Below are 19,825 nucleotides of genomic sequence, written 5' to 3'. Positions count from 1 at the left end.
GAGACTTTTCTTAAGTTAAGAAGATATTTGATGGACAGCCTTATCCAAGGCATGGACAAGAATTCTTTGAAGATCAAGGACACAACTTTTTCTAAGGACAACTGCCAATGAGGTTACATTTTGGGTCAATCCCAAATGATTGGCTGGTGTCTCAGAACACCCATCTCATGCCAATTTTAAAAGACTAGAAATCGAATGATTTCTGGGTCTTGATTTTTCCATCCATTCAGGATCTATTCTGCACCTATTCTTTGAGGAATCATCTAAACTGACACACTCATTGAAAGTTCAATCGCTTTATTGACACAGAGCCCAAAGGGTATTTGCCTGAACACAGTAAAAGCAGAGGGGGTCACTACAGGGAAGCGTCCCCCCTCTCACCATGACCACCGGTCCTCACCCTTGCTGCAAGGTTAAATATATTACAATGGTAATGGTCGCCGAATTGTAAATTCAAAAGATTTAGAAGTAAGTAGTTTTTTGAGAATTACAATTATACTGTATTTACAGTATAATTGTAAATCACGAAAAACTACTCACTTCTAAATCTTTTGTAGTCATCTTTGTATTACTTTAGTATAAATACATGTTAATTTGGATTCATATGTTGTTTTTTTCTGACTTTATGTGAACGAAAAGACACACATTTGCCCATTTTCCCATTTGAAATAGTGATATTTTGAAATATCACTGTCCTGGTCACAAAAGCAAAGTTTGTGGGGAATAATAGCCATTTTCTATACTTTTGAGGCATAAGCAATTAGGAAATAACACTTACTACCCAGGAACAAAAATTGTATTAATAGTGTTATCAATGTTTTTAACATGGGTGTTTTGACATATCCAACTCGTGAAACTTTGTTTTTGTAACTTGTAAGGTATAAATAGTTGAAAAAAGCATTTTCAATTCTAAGCATTAATCGACATAGCCACGCATAAAAGTACTAAGCTTTATTTAAACCAATGATTATAGTTTTCATTCTAGATGTTTTCTGGAAAAAAAATGAAAGAATACACCTTTGTTAATGAATATGTATCTGTCTTCATGTAAGATATGAAAACCTATTTTAATATTAGCCATTTAATAGGCTAATATGGGAACATGCATTTTGGTTACCTTTTATAAACGTTTACACCTTAGGCACTGACATACAGCTATGGCCAAAAGTTTTGCGCCCCTATAGAATTAACACATTTTGCTTCATAAAGTCGAATGAAACCTGCGGAATAATGTTACGCTAACAGATTGAATTACATACCACTTTGTAGTTTTCCATATACAGGCAAAAATTTTAAAATGCGACATTCGAAATCTAACATGAAATACTGTACTACCATTGTAGCTTCCGGTAGACTTACATGATAAATAAAATATATAAATTATGTTCCTATTTTTTTATTATTTAAATTATGTCTCAATCCTAAAATTGTTGGTAGTCAATGATATGCAAATTAGGAAACTGACGTTTTTTTATGATTTGTCGGATTGTGGAAAACAGTCATTTTTTGGTATGACATGACATCATTCAGTTGTCGGAAATGACGAAAAACGTATTTGATCAATCACAAACAGTTCTTATATCTGTTCATAATAACGAATTTTGAAACCGACACTTTGAGCCAATCATCTCGTGCACTTTGGGAGAGAAGTTGACTCCTCAAACTGTGAGAAATGATGCCTCTTATATAAAAAGAGACACTGTGCACATGAGGTATAAACTTAGTATGAATCACAGAATATATAAAACTACAGTTCAATTAAACATAACTTTAGATTTCTCCACCCCCACCCCCCCTAGACGTGACAGTACTTTCACAAGTTATTATTCTGACAAATCATTTCAGATAAAAAAAAGAACATAAGATTTGAAAATTTGCTTCAGATAGGTTTCAGCTGGTGCCTTCATTAGTGTACTGACTATTAAAAGCATTTTTAAAAACATTTTTGTAATGTACTGTATTTATTTAATGCAGTATTTATGAATGCACTTATTTCATGAAATGACTGTGACATTAAATAAAATAAAAATAAATAATATAATGTATTTCATATAATCAGCAGCACTGTTGCTTAAAAATCATTCAGTGATTACAAATAAAGTTCTTTATTCAAACACTACAAGGACAAATAGAACCCCTGAATTCAAGCATGAACAAAAACTTGAGAAACAAAATACATAATATTTTGTTTTAAAAAAAAAAAAACTGACAGTAGGTGCTTGTGAGGTCAGCCTGCCCCTCAGTCCTCAAAAAAAAAAACTGACAGTAGGTGCTTGTGAGGTCAGCCTGCCCCTCAGTCCTCCGGGGTGTTCTTGTAATGTAAGATTTTGCTGAAAACCCCCTACCTAAGCAACAGGGTCAAAACAGATCAACCCCAGACTTGTGCAACTTACATTGACAAACAACAGACAGGTATCAAAAATCACAAACACTTTCAAGACACACTTGTTTTCACTGGAACTAGAAGCCTAGAGCTATGTAGGCTTTTTTTTTTTTTTTTTTTTTTTTTTTTTCTTTCTATTTAAGATGACATGTGCTCTGATCTATTTTTTCCAATACACCAGGGTCTTTGAATCTAGCATCACATATAAAGCATGTCATGTAATGTTACATGCATGGGCAGTCAAGTAAAGACACAGATTTACATATTCTTGCACAAATACAGATATTTCTGTACAGCGTAAATGTTTACTGGCGATGTAAGTCATACAATCCCAAAACACAAACCACTGAAAACATTGTTCTGCTCTCATTGGACAGCTATGATTAGTATTCCTAGAAGTCAATATATTAAAATGTCCCCTCAGAACATGTGGTCACAACTGGGAGAAAAAAAAATGTTATAGAGAAGCACAGTCAAGCCATTTTGCCTTGAACTATAAAAATGGTCTTAAAGCATACTAAGGCATAACAGAAGACATTTTGAATTTGCAGAGGAAATTAGCTACTGTTTTAGGTAATTATTACAATAGTGAGTAATCAGTTTATCAGTTACTTTTCTTCTTAATTTATAAATATTGGCATCTTCACAATTTATCATTTTCTTCATTTTCTTCAATTTTAATAATGTTCTCAATGTATGTTGGGTGTTCCCTTGGATTGTAAGGCTGTAAAGGCAGAAAAAGGTTTATTTGCCAACTGCAAGTGTAATGTTTAAATTAAATACACATTAATATTGTATTACTGGGCTGTATTTTCAAAGAGGAGACATTTAAGTTCTAATTGCATCTGAATTACTAGGAGCAATTTTGAAAATTTGAGCATACTCAGAAATCCAGTTTGCCTTTGAACTAATATCATATCTGAATAAATATCTGAATACATGTGTCCCAGTCGATAAGAGATGCACATAGAGAAACAAAATCACACCACTCATGTGGCTATATTTCCACTCATGTGGCTAAAGTTATTTTGATGTCATGGAAAGTTACTGGCTAGATGTTTTGGAGGTTTTTTCCATTGTGACGTGCTGCACCACTAATACATTCTGTTGCTAAGCATTCTGCGTATCATTTAAAAACAGCACTGTTTGTTATTGCCACATCCACCCATGACAGAAATACTGTCTGTTTGTCTGTGGTTTTTAATGCCGTGTCCTCTATATATTATAGGCAGGTATTATCTTATTTGGCATATTTAAGACTATTGGGATCATTGTTTTTGCTATTCCATTTAAAAATAATCTGCAGGGCCATTTCCAATTTTCAGCAGCTTCAGAAAGTCGTTTTCGAGATAACTTGCAATAAAATCATCTATTAAAATAAGTTGAGGCCAATCATGTATTCTATTTTGGTGGACGTCAAAGGGCTCCAAAATTCACCAACAATAAAATGAACAAGAGCAGACAAAGTGAACATTATTGACACATTAATATTATCTGCTGCATTCTTTTGATTTCATGTTGGTTTTTGTTGAAAATGTAGCCTCAAACAAATATGTTGAACCACAAATGGGTTAAATTTTTTATATATATATAATATATATAATATATATATATCTGCAAGATTTCTACATTCCACGCACAATCACACGCCTCTAGGAAGAGGTTTTTAAATCCGACTTCATTTTGCATTACATTGTATGTCAGGAGCTTGAGTGAGGAAGCCTGTGTCTGCAGAAGTGAGCTCAGAAGTCTAAACAGTGGAATAATGAAAAGAAAAATCTCCTGTGAATCCTGTTTTATGAATAGCATTATCTGTTTGGTGCATATGTGTGTTTTCACAATACACTGCGTTACTAATACTGGAAACATAGCCTTTTTTGTACTATTAAAGAGATGTTTAAGGGACCAACACCACAGGGGAGTGGGTTTACGACTGAAGGTACATAGAATTTCTAGCAATAAATTACTACAAAAGGATCTGGATTATTTAAAAAGTTTAACAGTGCTCCTTACCTGGATAGTGTCTTCTTTTTCCAACCACTGCTTCATTTTATTGGTAGGGCTAGGAATTGGCGGGAAAAGTTTTAGCAAAACCCTAAAACAGACATACATACATTATTATGATGCATTAACATAGAAGGGGAATATGGGCTGATATAAGTAAACATTTATTGTTTATTTTTAGATTATATTTTGCTTGTGTTTAAAAATTCCAATATGTTTGTTGCTGTGAAAGTTTAGCTGTTCTGTTCATTTCTACTGGTATTCATTTTAAGGAAACATGGTCATATAAATTGTGTGGACTGAGTTTATTTCAGGTTTCTTTTTGTATACAAAAAGAAAATGTGAAAAATGCACAACTTACTTTGCTCCTTTCCACTTTAACACAATAAGAAACAAAGCAGCCACAACCGCAGCTGTGACAACTAATGGTACTGTAGGATCAGGAGATCTGTCATTTATCGCTAAAAGAATGAAACAGAACAAAAACATACATGAAAACATCATTTCAGGAAATTAGCAATGCAGTATTCGTTATTAATCAATAACTAACTGTTTAGGGAATAGCCCTAATGAAAGTTTATCACGGTAAATTACCAGTGATTCTGCAGTTTAACTAATTTTCCCCAACACAGTTTTGCTATTGCTAAAACAGACGTCATCTCAAGCAGTTTGTCTTCTCAAACTGTGCAAAGTGTTGTTGTTTTTAACAAGGTCCACCCTAAACACAATGTTTTAACTTTTAGAACTAGTATTAAACATAAAAAATAAGTTGTTTTTTAACTTTCAAATTAAGCCTTATGTTCTATAAACAAGATTATATGTTTACACTGGATTTGACATACTGTAATTGTGACAAATTAACTGATTTTCTCATACATGATTTATGTAAGTTATTTTCTGTGCTTTACAAAGGTCAATGGTTTTATAATCCCTTAAAATACATATTGGTTCTTTGCTACTATATGTCTCTCTGTGCTTTCCAATGGAATCTCAAAGAGACCAGTATTGGATGGTAATGAAGCTCTCAGTTCATGTTGCTAATTTGGAACCAGAAGTAACATTTTTTAGTAAAGAAACAAACAACTTACTAAAGATTTTACTCCAGTCACTCCAAAATAAGTTTTCTCTACAAGATGATGATTTCTTTGCTCGTATTCGTAAAGAATAGATCTTAGTTTGGTCAAAAGTTGTTATAGAATATTTGTTATCTGTTGTGATTTCCAATGGCTAAAGCAAAAAAAAAAAAAAAAAAAAAAGAAAGATTTTAGTCAAAAGTCCAGCAGCTTGATTTATCAGTCATATAATTCTGCAGGACATTTTTCAATCCAAAAAATATTTTGAGAGCTAAAAAAAAAAAAAATATATATTATTTCATATTTCTATTTAAATCTAAAGCATACTGTTAAAACTAAAAAAAGCAAGGTAGGATTGTAACATTTTAAGTCAGATCCCTATTGTAGCCTATGGGATGTAAATACATCCACAGCATTTTATTTACATGAGAGTGTCTTTTTGCATTTCCTGGGAGAGATCAGGCCGCTCACCTGACACAGGCCTTACCTTACAAGAAGCCATGCTCAACTTGTTCAAGTCAGCACACTTAAAATCCTAACATACTCTTGTTTTTTTAGTGTTTAGTGTGTCATTACTGTATCTGAAGTATATTTTGAAAAACATCGGTTAGCACTTCTACACCAGCAAGTACATTGGCCCCTCCTATCCCGTGCAAATACATTACCTCATAGAATCGTTCATTTTCACTTAGGTTTACTTCATAAATAAAGCACATTTTTTGGTTGGTAATTAATGAATACGGTTGATCCCATACAATGTGTAGACCATCTGGTTTTTTTGCTATTGTAATATTTTCTGGTGGGTTGAGCTTCTCTGAAAAACAAAAAAAAAAGTTGTATTTTTTTATACTCTTCACTGTATCAGATTTACAAGGATTGGGCCAAACAATGTACACAAAATGCATGTAGCACACAATTTTATGTAAAAAAGAAATAATGATAACATTGCACGATTGCTGTGAGTGCCAGGCTCTTCATTTATTAACAATATTTCTGTGGAATAGATATCCAGAAATCAAAAGGGTTAATGTAAAAGTAAATTAGAAATATTCTAAACGCCTTTACCTGGCAACACTTCAAGCATGTATTTTCTTACCTATTTTATATGCCTCAAATCTGAATCTGGGAGCAGAATAGAAGTCTGCCCCTGACATGTTGATGAGTATGTGAACTTTGTCATCAAGAAAAGCCATCCCTTTTTTGCTGTGGCATCCAGTAATTTTCCTCTGGTCATTTCTAATAAATTGATGACATGGAAAAACTCTATTTTTTTGCCTAAAGAGAAAGTATGTGACACTGAATTATATGTGACATCCATTACATTATTGTATCAACTCCCTGTTAAATGAGTTAGGCAGTAGGTTAGGAGTGGGCAGATCGACCTAAATTATTGATATTTCTATCCTAAATAGAGATCCAATTATTGATCTGATTAAATCACAAAATTTAATTAATATTTTAGTAATATGAGGATGTTCACTGTGTGAAACAAACAGCTGCTGTTTGTTCGTAAAGTAAGATATCACCAACAAAGAGAAAACATTATGTCTGAAGAAAAAAAATGTAATACCAATACATAATAAATACTTTTTTAATGCAAATTCCATGATAACATCCCCACCTCCTTTTTCATAACAGTCCAAAAGAAAAAGTCTGCGTGTGGACTGAGGCAGGAAAGTAAAAGCTCTATTCAGTCAGATGTCAGATATGCTGCCAAAGGAAAAATCGGGTTGTGCAAAGCCAGGGAACAGAAAAGGCAGCTACAGTTTTGAAAAAAGAAGCTGAAAATGCTAAGAAAGTATACAGTAAATGGTTTAAAAGTGGCTGGACAATGACACTGTCAGCAGCAGATGGAAATATTAGGCCTACTATTAGCGGAGAACTGCCAGCTTCCTCGCACAAAACATCAGCTGTAGAGCCAGTACAGAAGAGACAGGAATTGGACACAACAATGTACAGCAACAAACACTAGGTATTGAATCATGTTGTAGTAAAACAGAAGCAGTTTGATGTTTGGGGTGCATTTTGGTGAATTTGGTGGCAGCCATTTTGAAAGTAAAATTTATCGCAGCAACTTCTGCTTTGCAAACTTTAAGGGGGTTGGTTGATGATGACATATGCAAAGTTTCAGATCAATCAGTTCACTGGTTCCCAAGAATAATATTTTGAAAGGTTTTTCCCAAAAATGCATCAGGCCGCCATCTTGGTTGATGCAGGAGCTCAATTTATTTTTGCATCTGAACTGTAATCTGCACAGGGTGATACCTGCCAAGTTTCATGTTGATTGATTACACCGCATGCAAACAGGAGCAGTTTAAAGTTTGGGGAGGAAAAACGACGAAAAAAATTATAAATAAATAAATCTTTACAATAACAATAGGCTTCCCAAGCCAGCTTGGAGGCCTAATAATTGGTATTGTATCAATACCATAACTATTGACATTGTGCACTCCTGCAGGAGTTATATAATTAGAGCTTTGGTTTATCTGTGTTTATTAGTTACATTTTTTGGTGTTATTTTCAGGTATTTTATGTAGATGCCATGAAATACTTTTTTTTTTTTCAGGGCTTTCGCTTTTTATATACTGTATGAGATTCTTTTTATCGGTTACTTCCAAAATTCTTGGCAGTATTTGACCTGGCACAGTATGTATAGTAACTCAACAGTACCGTGCTTGCACACTGCGTTCTTTCCTTTGCTGTCTTCCACAACTAAATCTTATGGTTGCGAGCATATTCTTCTGGGTTTTTTTGTGTCTAGGCATGTTTAAAAATGTACTTCACAATTTGTAATTCTGTTTAAAATTCCGTGAGCAACAACAATTCTGCGTGTCTAATTGTAATCTTGTTTTAAATCTCACAAGCGTGTGCAATCCTTCCTGTCTGCAGACTCACAGACTCTCCAATAGAAATGTAGGAATTTGCTGTCACTCAGTAGTTGGGGCTGGTTTAAAGTACTCAGAATGAATCAATGCTAGATACAAGTTAGGAAGGAGGGACATTGCACAGCTAACTGCACTGGGAAGGGGGTGAAGTCAACATGAATTGAGTAATCATTTCCAGTGTTTTTCCTTTCAGATGTTTATTAAAGATACATCGATTCAATTTTGTTTGTTTGTTTTGGGGGTTGTATCTGTTTCGATTAAAATAAAAAATCAGAAGCCTTATATATAATATATTTACCAAAAATAAACTGAGTACTGTGCATCAACTGGTACTTCCTTTGCTGTTTCCCACGTACAGTTTATATGGTCAAAGTTGTACAAAATGCAGGACACATTCTGTAGTGCTTGTTCAGTTATGCCTGAGGAGATAAATCAAAATCAGACAGTCATGATGATGTCTTTCAAGAAATTAAAGTAGTTAAGTATCTATTTTAGTCAACTTCTTAAAAAGATACTTATCTACATACTTATCTTACCATCTATTTTTTCAGAATATTATTATTATTATTATTATTATTATTATTATTATTATTATTATTATTATTATTATTATTATTATTATTATTAATATTTTTTTTTTTACTGTAAGGGGATTTTAGAAATGACCTTAATTTCTGCCCCCTCAGAAACTGTGGACTGTTACTTAACCCCTCTGAAAACTCTCTTTGGGAAGGAACGACTTCAGAGAGAAACCCTTCCTTGCAATCAATCATGTCTTTAACACAACACACACATATATATATATATATATATATATATATATATATATTATAATATATATATTGATAGCATACACTAAACAGTGCACTCACGTACAGAGAGGGTCTGCATAATAATCAGACAGTGCTTGAATGTTTTCAAATATTTGATTAAAATCGGATTATAAACATCTAGGCTAGAAGTGTACGATAAAAATTGATGGAGTGGTACATAATCAGAACAGTTATCATGTTCACCATATAGAGTGTGACAGACAGACAAGAACAACCTTAATGGACTCAGAGTATTGGTCTATAAAGAGTGAGCGAACCGATGTTCGCAACTGTTTTTTAACACAAAAAACAAGCTTGCATTTCATAATCAGCCACCAACACTTGCACTGTGTTTTTAAAACTATATTTAAATTATATTTTCTTTGAAAAAACCACTAACATCACTTTGCTTTTTAGGCTGACAACAACGATAACTATCTTGAGTCTTGTGAAGGTGAAAATTTATTCTACAGCAAGATAACTTTTAAGTACATACAGATTCATGCACCTAGTAGTGTAACCCTAACTCCTAGTTCATTTTGTAAAACAGATATAAATATGGTCTTTTCTGTTTGATATGTTTATATTAGAATTACTTTGGTTTTAAGATGTAAAGTGCCTATAGAAAGTCTACACCCCCTTTCAAAATGTTCACCTTTTGTTGCCTTCCAGGAATTAAAATCCATTATTTTTTTTATTTTTTTTTCATTGATCTACCCTACAACTTCCAAGTTAAAAAATTAATTAAAAATAAAAACTGAAATAGCTTCCTTGTATAAGTGCCCACCCCCCTTGTAATCAATCAATCAATCAATCGGTCTGTTAATCGTCGCCAGCTATTAGTCTGGTCGACGCAGACCACAGCGGAGTACCCAAGCCTTTCGGTCTCGTGCCAGGCACATCCAATTCCGTCCCATTTCTTGTCGGAGCTGGTCTCTCCACCGAGTGGCTGGACGACCGAGCGGTCTTTTGATGTCGAGTGGCAGCCATTCAGTCACGGCCAGTGTCCATCGGCCGTCGGTCCTCCTTGCCAGGTGGCCGGCCCAGCACTTCTTCGACTTGTCGGCCAACTGGACCGCGTCCTTGACCTTGGTCATCTGCCGTATCTGCTCGTTACTGATCCGGTCCGTCCGCTTGACCCCAACCATCCGGCGCTCGATCGCCCGTTCGGTGACGGCCAGTTTCAGCCGGTCGGCCGCAGTCAGCGACCATGTCTCTGCGCCATAAAGCATGGCCGGCAGCACGGTGCTGTTGAACAATTCGGCGCGCCGGGTCATGTCGTTGCCCATGTTGTTGACCACCTCGGCGATGGAGGCGTAGCTGATCCAGGCGGCCTTCCGTCTGCGCGCTAGCTCGCGGCTGTTCTTGTGCTCCATCGTCAGTTCTTGGCCCAGATAGATGTAGCTGTCGACCTGTTCGATTTGGTTCTGGCCGATGTGAATGGTGTTGTCGGCGACCTGTTAGTTTCGCGTCCACTTGGTCTTGGCCATGTTGATCTTGAGGCCGACTGTGGCACCGGCCTGGTTGAGTTCAGTCAGTCGCTGCTGCACGTCGGCCACCGAGCTGCCGATCAGCACGATATCGTCGGCAAAGCGCAGGTGGTTGAGCCATCAGCCGTTGATCTTGATGCCGGTGTTGTCCCTGTTGAGCTGGCGGAATACGTGCTCCAGGCAGGCGGTGAAAAGCTTGGGCGATATCGGGTCACCCTGCTTGACCCCACGGCCGACTGTGATGCGCAGTGGTCAGTCGAATAGGTTGATGTCGGTGGTGCAGCCACTGTTCAATTCCTGCAAGAGGGCTATATACTCGTTACCGATGCCCTGTTGTTGGAGGGCGAGTAGCACGGCGTTCATCTCGGCTGTGTCAAAGGCCTTTTCGTAGTCGACGAAGGCGAACACCAAGAAGGTCTTGTACTCGCGGCTCTTTTCCAGCAGTTGGTTCAGCACATGAATGTGGTCCATGGTGCTGTAGCCGGCCCTGAAGCCGGCTTGTTCGGGTGGCTGTTGTTCGTCTAACTGCTTGGCCAGTCAGTTGAGCAGCACCTTGGTGAAGATCTTATAAGTGGTGCACAGGAGCCAGATGGGCCGGTAGTTGCTGAGCTGCTCGTGGTCGCCCTTCTTATACAGCAGCACTGTCCTGGCCGTCTTCCACTGGTCCAGGATCTTTCTTTGCGCAAAGTAGCGACTGAAATGGCTGGCCAAGGCTGCCCATAGCGTCCGTGAACAGCTCAATCTCAATGCCGTCCAGCCCGGGCGCTCGGTCCTTCTCGGTCTTCTCGATCGCGTATTGGACCTCGCTGATAAGCACCGGCGAAATGGCTGGCAGTGTGTCGTGTTGCAGGTCGGGCGGATCGACTGGGACTTTGCTAGTGAAGAGGTCGCAGTAGAAGCGGCTGCATTCGGCCTCAATGCCCGATCGGGATCTGGTCGTCCGCCCGTCGGCTGTCTTCAATGCCGGAATCTGGCCGCGTTTCTGCTGCATCAGCCGTCTACACTTCTTCAGGCTCTTTCGCTCTTCGGCGGCTGCTAGCAGGCGCTTGTTCTTGTACTGCTCCAGGTCGGTTTTGAGCCGCGCCCGGATCAGCTTGCAGAGTAGGCCATACTCGACGTGGTCAGCGCCGTCTGCCCGCATTTGCCGCCTTTTCTGAAGAAGGGCTTTGGTGTTGTCCAATATTCGGTTGGCTCGGTTGTTGGTGCTCGGCTTTGCAGCTGCATCGCGTGCTGACCGGAGCTTGTTCGCGAATTGGTCGTAGTCGTTGGTGATGTCGTCGTCGGTCTGCGCCCAGTTGGTGTTGTTGACGATGTGCCTGAAGACGGTCGGGTCGGTGGTGGACTGCCGCTGTCGCTGTGCCTTGTTGCTGGCTGCCAATGCGCGCTTCTCCACCCTGGCGTCGATGGCCAGTTTGGCCCTGAGCAGTCGGTGGTCTCTGCCAGTGCAGAACGCCTTCCCAATGACGAGACGTCCCGGAGGATGTGGCGGTGGCTGCAGAGGATGTAGTCAATCTCATTCTTGGTCGCCCCATTGGGCGACAGCCACGTCCAGCACCGGCCGAGGCGCTTCTGGAAGAAGCTGTTGCCGATGTAGAGCCGGTTGGACTCGGCCATAGCTGCCAGCCGCTCGCCCCGTTCGTTCCGGTCGTCGCTGCCGGACGGGCCAATGAACTGCTCATTGTCCAGCCCCCGGCCCACCTTGGCGTTGAAGTCGCCCATCAGGATGTGGTATGTGGCTCGATGGGCGATGGCCGCTTCGACAGCCTCATAGAACAGCTCAATGTCGTCGTCGTCTGCAGCTGCCGTTGGCGCGTAGGCCTGCATGATGCGAATGGTGGTCTTGTTGGGCAGCAGCAGTGTGAGCAAACCGACTTGGGAGTTGGTCAGGTCGACCTCGTCTATGAAAGGCGCCCATCGCTTGGAGACGATGAAACCGACGGCGCCGACAGTCCTGTTCCCCTCGCTGGCGCCTAGAGCGACTGTCGACCCGTCTTCCCAGCGCACGTGCAGCGGTTCTCGACGCCTCGTCTCGCACAAGCCGAGGATGTCGCACCTGATGTTGGCCTTTTCGGCGATGATGGTTGCCAGGTCGGGTTCCCTCGACATCGCCACCTTTGTAATAGCAATCCTAAATTAGCTCAGGTGTAACCAGTCGGCTTCAAAATCACACATCAACTTACGTGGCCTCCACCTGTTGAATTGTAGTGATTCACATGATTTCAGGTCAAATTCAGCAGTTCTTGTAGGTTCCCTCTGCTGGGCAGTGCATTTCAAAGCAAAGAGTCAACCATAAGCACCAAGGTGATTTCAAAAGAACTCCGGGACAAAGTTGTTGAAAGGAACAGATCAGGGGATGGGTATAAAAAAATATCAAAGGCCTTGGATATCTCTTGGAGCATGGTCAAGATGATTACTAAGAAGTGGAAGGTGTATGGCACCATCAAGACCCTGCCTAGATCAGGCCATCCCTCCAAACTGGATTACCAAGCAAGAAGGAGACTGATCAGAGAGGCTACCAATAGGCCAATGGCAACTTTGCAAGAGCTACAGACTTTTATGGCCAAGACTGGTCAAAGTGTGCATGTGACAATAATATCCCAAGCACTCAACAAATCTGCCCTGTATGGTAGGGTGGCAAGAAAGAAGCCATTACTCAAGAAAGCCCACCTTGAATCATGTTTGAAGTAGTTCAAAAAAACACTCCAGAGATTCTGTAGCCATGTGGCCAAAAGTTTTGTGGTCTGAAACTAAAATTTAACTTTTTGGCCTAAATACAAAGCGTTATGTTTGGTGCAAACCCAGTACAGCGCATCACCCAAAGAACACCATCCCTACTGTGAAGCATGGTGGTGGCAGCATCATGTAATGGGGATGTTTCTCATCGGCAGGGACTCGGGTACTTGTCAGGATAGAAGGGAAAATGAATGGAGCAAAGTACAGAGAAGTCCTTGAGGAAAACCTGCTGCCCTCTGCAAGAAAGCTGAAACTAAGAGTGAAGTTCACCTTTCAGCTTGACAACGACCCAAAGCACACAGCCAAAGCTACACTGGAGTGGCTAAGGAACAAAAAGGTAAATGTCCTTGAGTGGCCCAGTCAAAGCCCCGACCTAAATCCAATCGAACATTTGTGGCATGACTTGAAGATTCCTGTCCATCAACTCTCCCCAAGGAACTTGACAGAGCTGGAACAGTTTTGTAAAGAAGAATGGTCAAATATTGTCAAATCTAGGTGTGTAAAGTTGGTAGAAACCTATCCCAACAGACTCACAGATGTAATTGCTGCCAAAGGTGCTTCCACCAAGTATTAATTCAGGGGGGTGGAGACTTATCCAATTATGATCTTTTAGTTTTTGTATTTTTAATATGCAATTTTTTTCTCAATAAAAACTTTTTTCCTCTTAACAGTGTGGAGTATGGTATGTAGATAAGTGGACAAAAATCCTCATTTAAATGCATGAAGCTCGGAGGCACTGACACAACAAAATGTGAAAAAAGTTCAAGGGGGTGTAGACTTTCTATAGGCACTATATATACCCTTAGCTAAAGCTGCAATTGTAATGTACTCTCTCCAGAAGCTGAGTGGCACACAGTTTAGATACAGTAGAATCTGAAGACTGTGCTTCAATACCTTACAGTAGCATATCCGTACAGTGCGTTCAGTGGATAACATACCACTGAGAAAAAGGTAATTACATTTCAATATGTATGGGTCATTCTCCAATACAGAAATATGTCCAATGTAATATACCTAGTCTAAACATCTACCAAACTGAAAAGTAATTAAATCAGATAGGTGAGATAAGATCAATTACAACAGGCAAAATTGTGAGAGGCCATTTTCCTATTGTAAAATCTGTATTTTATGGTACAATACACTCAGAACTAGAAGGGATATTGAACAGTGAAATAATTCTGAACTTTTACTCAAAAATGTATTCACATCTACTTCTATTTGAAGAAAAAATTTGGTTCTTATTTAAAATAATCAAATCATTGGCACAGATATTAAATACTATTTTGATACCTCTACAGCAAAGAATGATCCATATTTCTATAATACCACATTCTCTGCATGGTTGCTATTTTGCAAAACATATGTTTCTCTCTGAAGTGACATATAAACTCTCAAAGCCATCTGAGAATAGGAATTGGATATTAGCTTCTACATTACAACACAATATGTACAGTACTAGAGGAACTAAATCCATGCATAAAACAGCGATGGATATAAATGTATGCCAAATCTAAGTACCTTAGCTCATTAAATTAAATGGGAAGTGATTAACACTATAAAAGTCCTACCTTTTGATAGCGGAAAATCCCTTATGGTCCAATTGCTTTCAACTGTTCTATTAGAAACAGACACAACAGTTTTAACTTTTGCAAAAACTCCTCTCGATATAAATCTTCTAAAATAAGCAAATTTACTCGTCTTTTCCTGTTAAGACAAACAATGTTGAAATTGATTAAAAACATTCATACCTCACAGAAGAAAAAAGTAAACTATTTAGTACCATCAGCTAATCAGTTTTGAGCTCTAGAGGGGCTCAGAAGCTATATGCCCGCTGCAGGAACTATTGAGAGAAACTATAACTCTGACAAATAAAAAGTTATTTGTTTAATAAAGTTTTGTGACAATTTTCCTAAAACCTTTCTCAACAGAAGGGTACATGAGGAATTATAAGTTCAAGGTAAATCTAGGTTTTAAAGTGACATTTTAAAGAAAATAATGAGAAAACAAATTCTAATAGCGATAGTGTCCTCTGGATTAAGGCTCTACCGTGTGATAGTTGACTTTGAATTTAATTCGCACCCTTGTTTTCAGCTCAGGACTCACAACTCCAGTCGTGGTCAGCTATCAAGCTGTAGAGCATTCATCAATGGGCACTGTCACTTAAATAAAGGAGAACATTATCTGTGATAGAGTAGTTTTGTATGTGAACATGAAGTAAAATTGATTAAATGAAAAAAATTAGTAGAAGTGGTAACATCTTGGCTGAAAGCCCACATTGGCCTTTGCGCTCCAACATGAAAATTGACTGGGGATAGTTTGCCCCATAGCGCTTCAGTTACTCCTACTGGTTAGACGAGTCCAAACAGAAACTTCCCAGACAGCGGCATCTTGGATTCAGTAGTTTGGTAACATTCGTTGCTTAAATTTGGTGGATGAAAAGAATCAATTGGCTTGACAGCGGGAACTGAGGCTAACCAGGGATCTTAATTAATGAGGTGACTTCGGAATCTGAGTAAGACTGCTTAAAATTTGACAAAACAGAACCATTGGCATTAAGACCACTGTTGGAGAGGGTGGTCCTTCTCATTGGCACATTAGCACTGCAGTGACTTACTTTATGTGCAAAGTGATGAATAAAATAATCAAGCCGTTAGTGCTGTAAATCTAGTGCCGTTACAAACTTCTCCATTTCCACAGAAATAAAACCCTGATATGGGATTGCTACGAAACTCTCTTGTCTTTTTCAGATATTTTTATCAAGATCATGGTGGAAGGTCGCATGCCCTCTAAGCCTAAAGGTTTGCTACTAATGTGTGGGGAACATTATCATTAGTTGATGTATATCTATAATACATTCAATTAACTAATAGTGAGCACTTACCTTACAGTCTTCATTGCCTAGATCCCCAATGCACACCTTGTAATGTACAGCATAATCCTTATTATAAGGTAGGTTTGAATTCCAAGTGAAGTTAAAAACTCCTAAATGTATTTCTGTAATATTAAAGTCTGTAGGCTGGGGAATTTCTACTGTAACAAGTACAAAACAGAAAGTCTCAGATTATTTAAAGTGCATTTATATTCTGACAGCCTGTTATTGTTAATTGCACATCTCGATTACATAGTGTCTTTATTTTAAATCTGCTCACTGCAGTGTACAATGTGTTAGCTAAAGAACACAAGACAACTCAGACTGTTAGCTTAGATTTTTGTTGTCATTTTCTTACCTTTAATTTGAGAATAAAAAAACTGATAAGGCAATTACATTTTGAGTTACAAATCAAATAATTGTACTTCACATTATTACATTACCAGTGCACTCTGAACATTGAATTAAACAAATGAACTGTATCATGTATCGGTACTTGCAATTAATTACCTCTTAACTGCTGCATGCTCGAGTATGAATATCATTTACCGGTAATTAACGGTTAAAAAGCATTGACATTATCATCTTGATTTAAAAACATACCTACCAATTTGTTCACTGTCCGGTATAGCTTCAGAATATACCAGGCAAAAATAAATAATCAAGGCAACTGAAGAAGGCATTTTTGACAGTCTGTTGAGGTAACATAAAAACACATCCACTTTATTTTCAATACAGTACTACAGAGTATCTTATTGATGTAAGTAGATATTTTTTTATATTTTCTGATTCTGTTTTTTTTTTTGCTCCAATATGCACTTGTAATATTTTTTTCCCTAAATCTGCCTGGCTTTGAGCTTGACTTCCTCATTCCACTCAAAGCATGAAACAATGCATTCTATTCCTTTTCTCTCTGTCTATATAAATGCAGAGTAGGTGGAGTTGAAAACGATAACAACTCAGTATTGGAGTCCGTTAACATGCAGATTGATTACAAACAGTAGAAAATAGCTTAGCAAGGGAAATGTAAAAAAAGTACTTTATGACAAGAGTACTTTATGACAAGTTATGTACTCCGCTTAAAAGAAAGAAAGAAAGAAATTTAGAAAAATCTCTGATATGAAGTATATGTTATTAAGTAGTAAATAGACAGTAAATAGTTATTCTAGTATCTGTGAACCTGCTACAATGCGTACTGTATCTAACATTACTATTCAATTTGCATGTGACTTCCTGTCACTTCTGTGGTGAATAGATAAGATGTCCCATTCAGAACAGAACACAGAAATATATTTCATGCAACGCAACACTAACAGTCACCAATAATAAAGTGCTTACAATGACTACCAGGGTTTTCAAATACATCCCTAGGGACTGAATATCTTTTATCTGACTCTCCAGGACTTGAAGTACTTATTCAAATCCTTTTGATACAGGGAATGCATGCTGTATCAACAGAATGCCCCTTTTATATTGAAATAACTTTATATTTGTATCAACTGTTTGGAAAACAATCACAATATCGTATGTGTTGGTTTTATTTCACAAGCTAGCATTGCTTAATGCTCCTGTAAATACCCCAAAACTAAGTAACACCAAAACGTCAACCATCTGGCTTCCTCTGTAAAATGGAGGTAATACATCGGTAGCATTATACAGTATTTGTATGATCATTTAAATTGTAGTATTACTGTTTTTGGTTTTGTTAACATTTTATTCAACAAGCAGCAATACTTTTGTCGCCACTTAATACTGTATAGCAAGTATCATACATAAAAGCATCATTACACACACACTGTTCAGCCATTGATTTTTTTTTTCATATTATGTTAAGTCTTTATCATTATTGTTGGAGTTTTCCATTACTGTGACTTTTTTGTACCTTTTTCTTCCTCAATATGTGAAAACTATTAAGAATTAGGATTAATGGCCATTTTATGTGAAACTTTCCACAACTTTATCATCTGCGGTCCCTCGCCAAATGAATCCCTAGAAATGTTCATAATTCTGCAAATATCAAGTCACTACATCCAATATTATATGTGTCAGTGCTGTAGCACCAGCTTTGTAAAATTACCAGCTGACTCATCTATACTTTTTGAAGATGTGTCTCTACTCACTAAAAGTTTACACTTTGTTTCATTATCCACCATTAGAACCAAAGCACTTCTATAATTCAATACATTCACCAAATTGCACATATTGAATATTACACTTATACTGTTTAGTATAATGCTCAGAATAATCGTAATAGATTAAATTAAAAATAACTTACCATAGAAATAACAACACAAGGCTTTAGATTAATGAAACTTGAAAACTTTCCATCTGAATGTGGTGCCAAAATAAAATAAAAAAAAACAGAGCATTTATATATTTATATTTATAAGTTTGCTTTTAAAAAAATCTAAAACTATTTATGATCACACACACACACACACACACACACACAAGGTTAAAGTTGTGGTAACAATCAAACAAGTCTGTGTTCTAAAGAAGATAGAAGATAGTTACTTCTTTGTGTGTGAGGAAGTTTCTTTCTCTGTTTTAAGGTCTGTCAAAATGAAACAGGAACTGTTTTTTTTAAAGCCTATGCCTTTTTTTTTACTGTTTTTTGTCAAAAGAAATTTCCTAATAGCACTTTATTAAAAAGTTATGTAAAAACATTCTTTACACTTGTGTGAAGCTCAAATTGGTATGCTTATACAGTATTACCAGTTTGTGTTAAACTAAATAGTTAGTGTACATAAAGATAAACTAGAACTGGACCCCAGGGCCATAATGTAAGATAAATAGCTACTGGAAGCAAAAGGTTAAACATGAATCATAATGTTTGAATCATTGAAACAATTGAACAGTCCTTTAATAGAGCATTATTGAGGCAATCAGAAGATGTACCAAATTTGAAAACAATAATTAAGGTCTAAGCAGCAGCCACTTTTCCTTCTATAGTAATCGGTAAAAAATTTGATTTTAAAACTTTAGTAGGTATTTCTGACATGATTTTTACATTTGACACATTCAACACATTCATACAGAAACTGTGAGTCCCCATCTAACTTAGGAAGTTTCTTGATTTGAAAGTATGTAGTGTCCCTGTCTAATAGATATTTGTATAACTAGGTTTCCAGAATGTTCTCTTCTTGGTTCCTTAGTTTAGCTGCTCACCTACAATGCCCTTCATCACACAGGTCCCGAGTACCTCCTCAACCTGCTGACTCGCTGTGTCCCTGTCCGCAAGCTGAGGTCCTCCGACTCTGGCCTGCTTGTTATCCCCAAGCAAAAGTGCACCGCACTTGGACAACACTCATTTAGCTTCATGGCTCTGACTCTTTGGAACTCTCTCCCAGCTTTGATGCATGATGCTCCCACCATCGCTCACTTTAAATCAACTCTCAAGACCCACCTGTTCTTCCTTGCTTTCCATGCTCTTTAAACCTGATATCTGCTATTAGCTGCTGCTACTATTTTATGTATTTTGTTACTATCATGTATTATGCACTTTCCACTGCATTTAGTGTACTATTTCATATACATGCTACTATCATATCTTATGTACTTTCCACTGTATTTAAT

At 37.8% G+C, this 19,825-nt stretch overlaps 1 protein-coding gene across 3 annotated transcripts; it reads right to left on the bottom strand.

The window, feature by feature from the left end:
• Nucleotides 1–2,668: 2,668 nt before the first annotated feature.
• Nucleotides 2,669–18,680, bottom strand: LOC121320571 (interleukin-5 receptor subunit alpha-like). Of its 3 annotated transcripts, XM_041259020.1 has the most exons (11): nt 18,525–18,680; nt 16,857–16,942; nt 16,262–16,410; nt 14,949–15,084; nt 8,644–8,764; nt 6,557–6,735; nt 6,126–6,274; nt 5,476–5,614; nt 4,749–4,848; nt 4,397–4,478; nt 2,669–3,107 (listed from the first exon to the last, which is right to left on the bottom strand). In XM_041259020.1, the coding sequence occupies exons 2-11, from the start codon at nt 16,930–16,932 to the stop codon at nt 3,027–3,029; spliced, it is 1,212 nt and encodes a 403-aa protein (XP_041114954.1). In that variant the 5' UTR covers nt 16,933–16,942; nt 18,525–18,680; the 3' UTR covers nt 2,669–3,026. The 3 variants fall into 3 exon arrangements, with proteins under 3 accessions (XP_041114954.1, XP_041114952.1, XP_041114955.1); XM_041259018.1 differs by lacking the exon at nt 18,525–18,680 and having other exon boundaries at nt 16,857–17,090; XM_041259021.1 differs by lacking the exon at nt 18,525–18,680 and having other exon boundaries at nt 16,262–16,407; nt 16,857–17,090.
• Nucleotides 18,681–19,825: the final 1,145 nt, after the last annotated feature.

This window comes from Polyodon spathula, chromosome 9 (assembly GCF_017654505.1).
Source record: "Polyodon spathula isolate WHYD16114869_AA chromosome 9, ASM1765450v1, whole genome shotgun sequence".
NCBI classification, from domain to species: domain Eukaryota; kingdom Metazoa; phylum Chordata; class Actinopteri; order Acipenseriformes; family Polyodontidae; genus Polyodon; species Polyodon spathula.
This window is presented reverse-complemented; position numbering and strand designations above follow the sequence as displayed.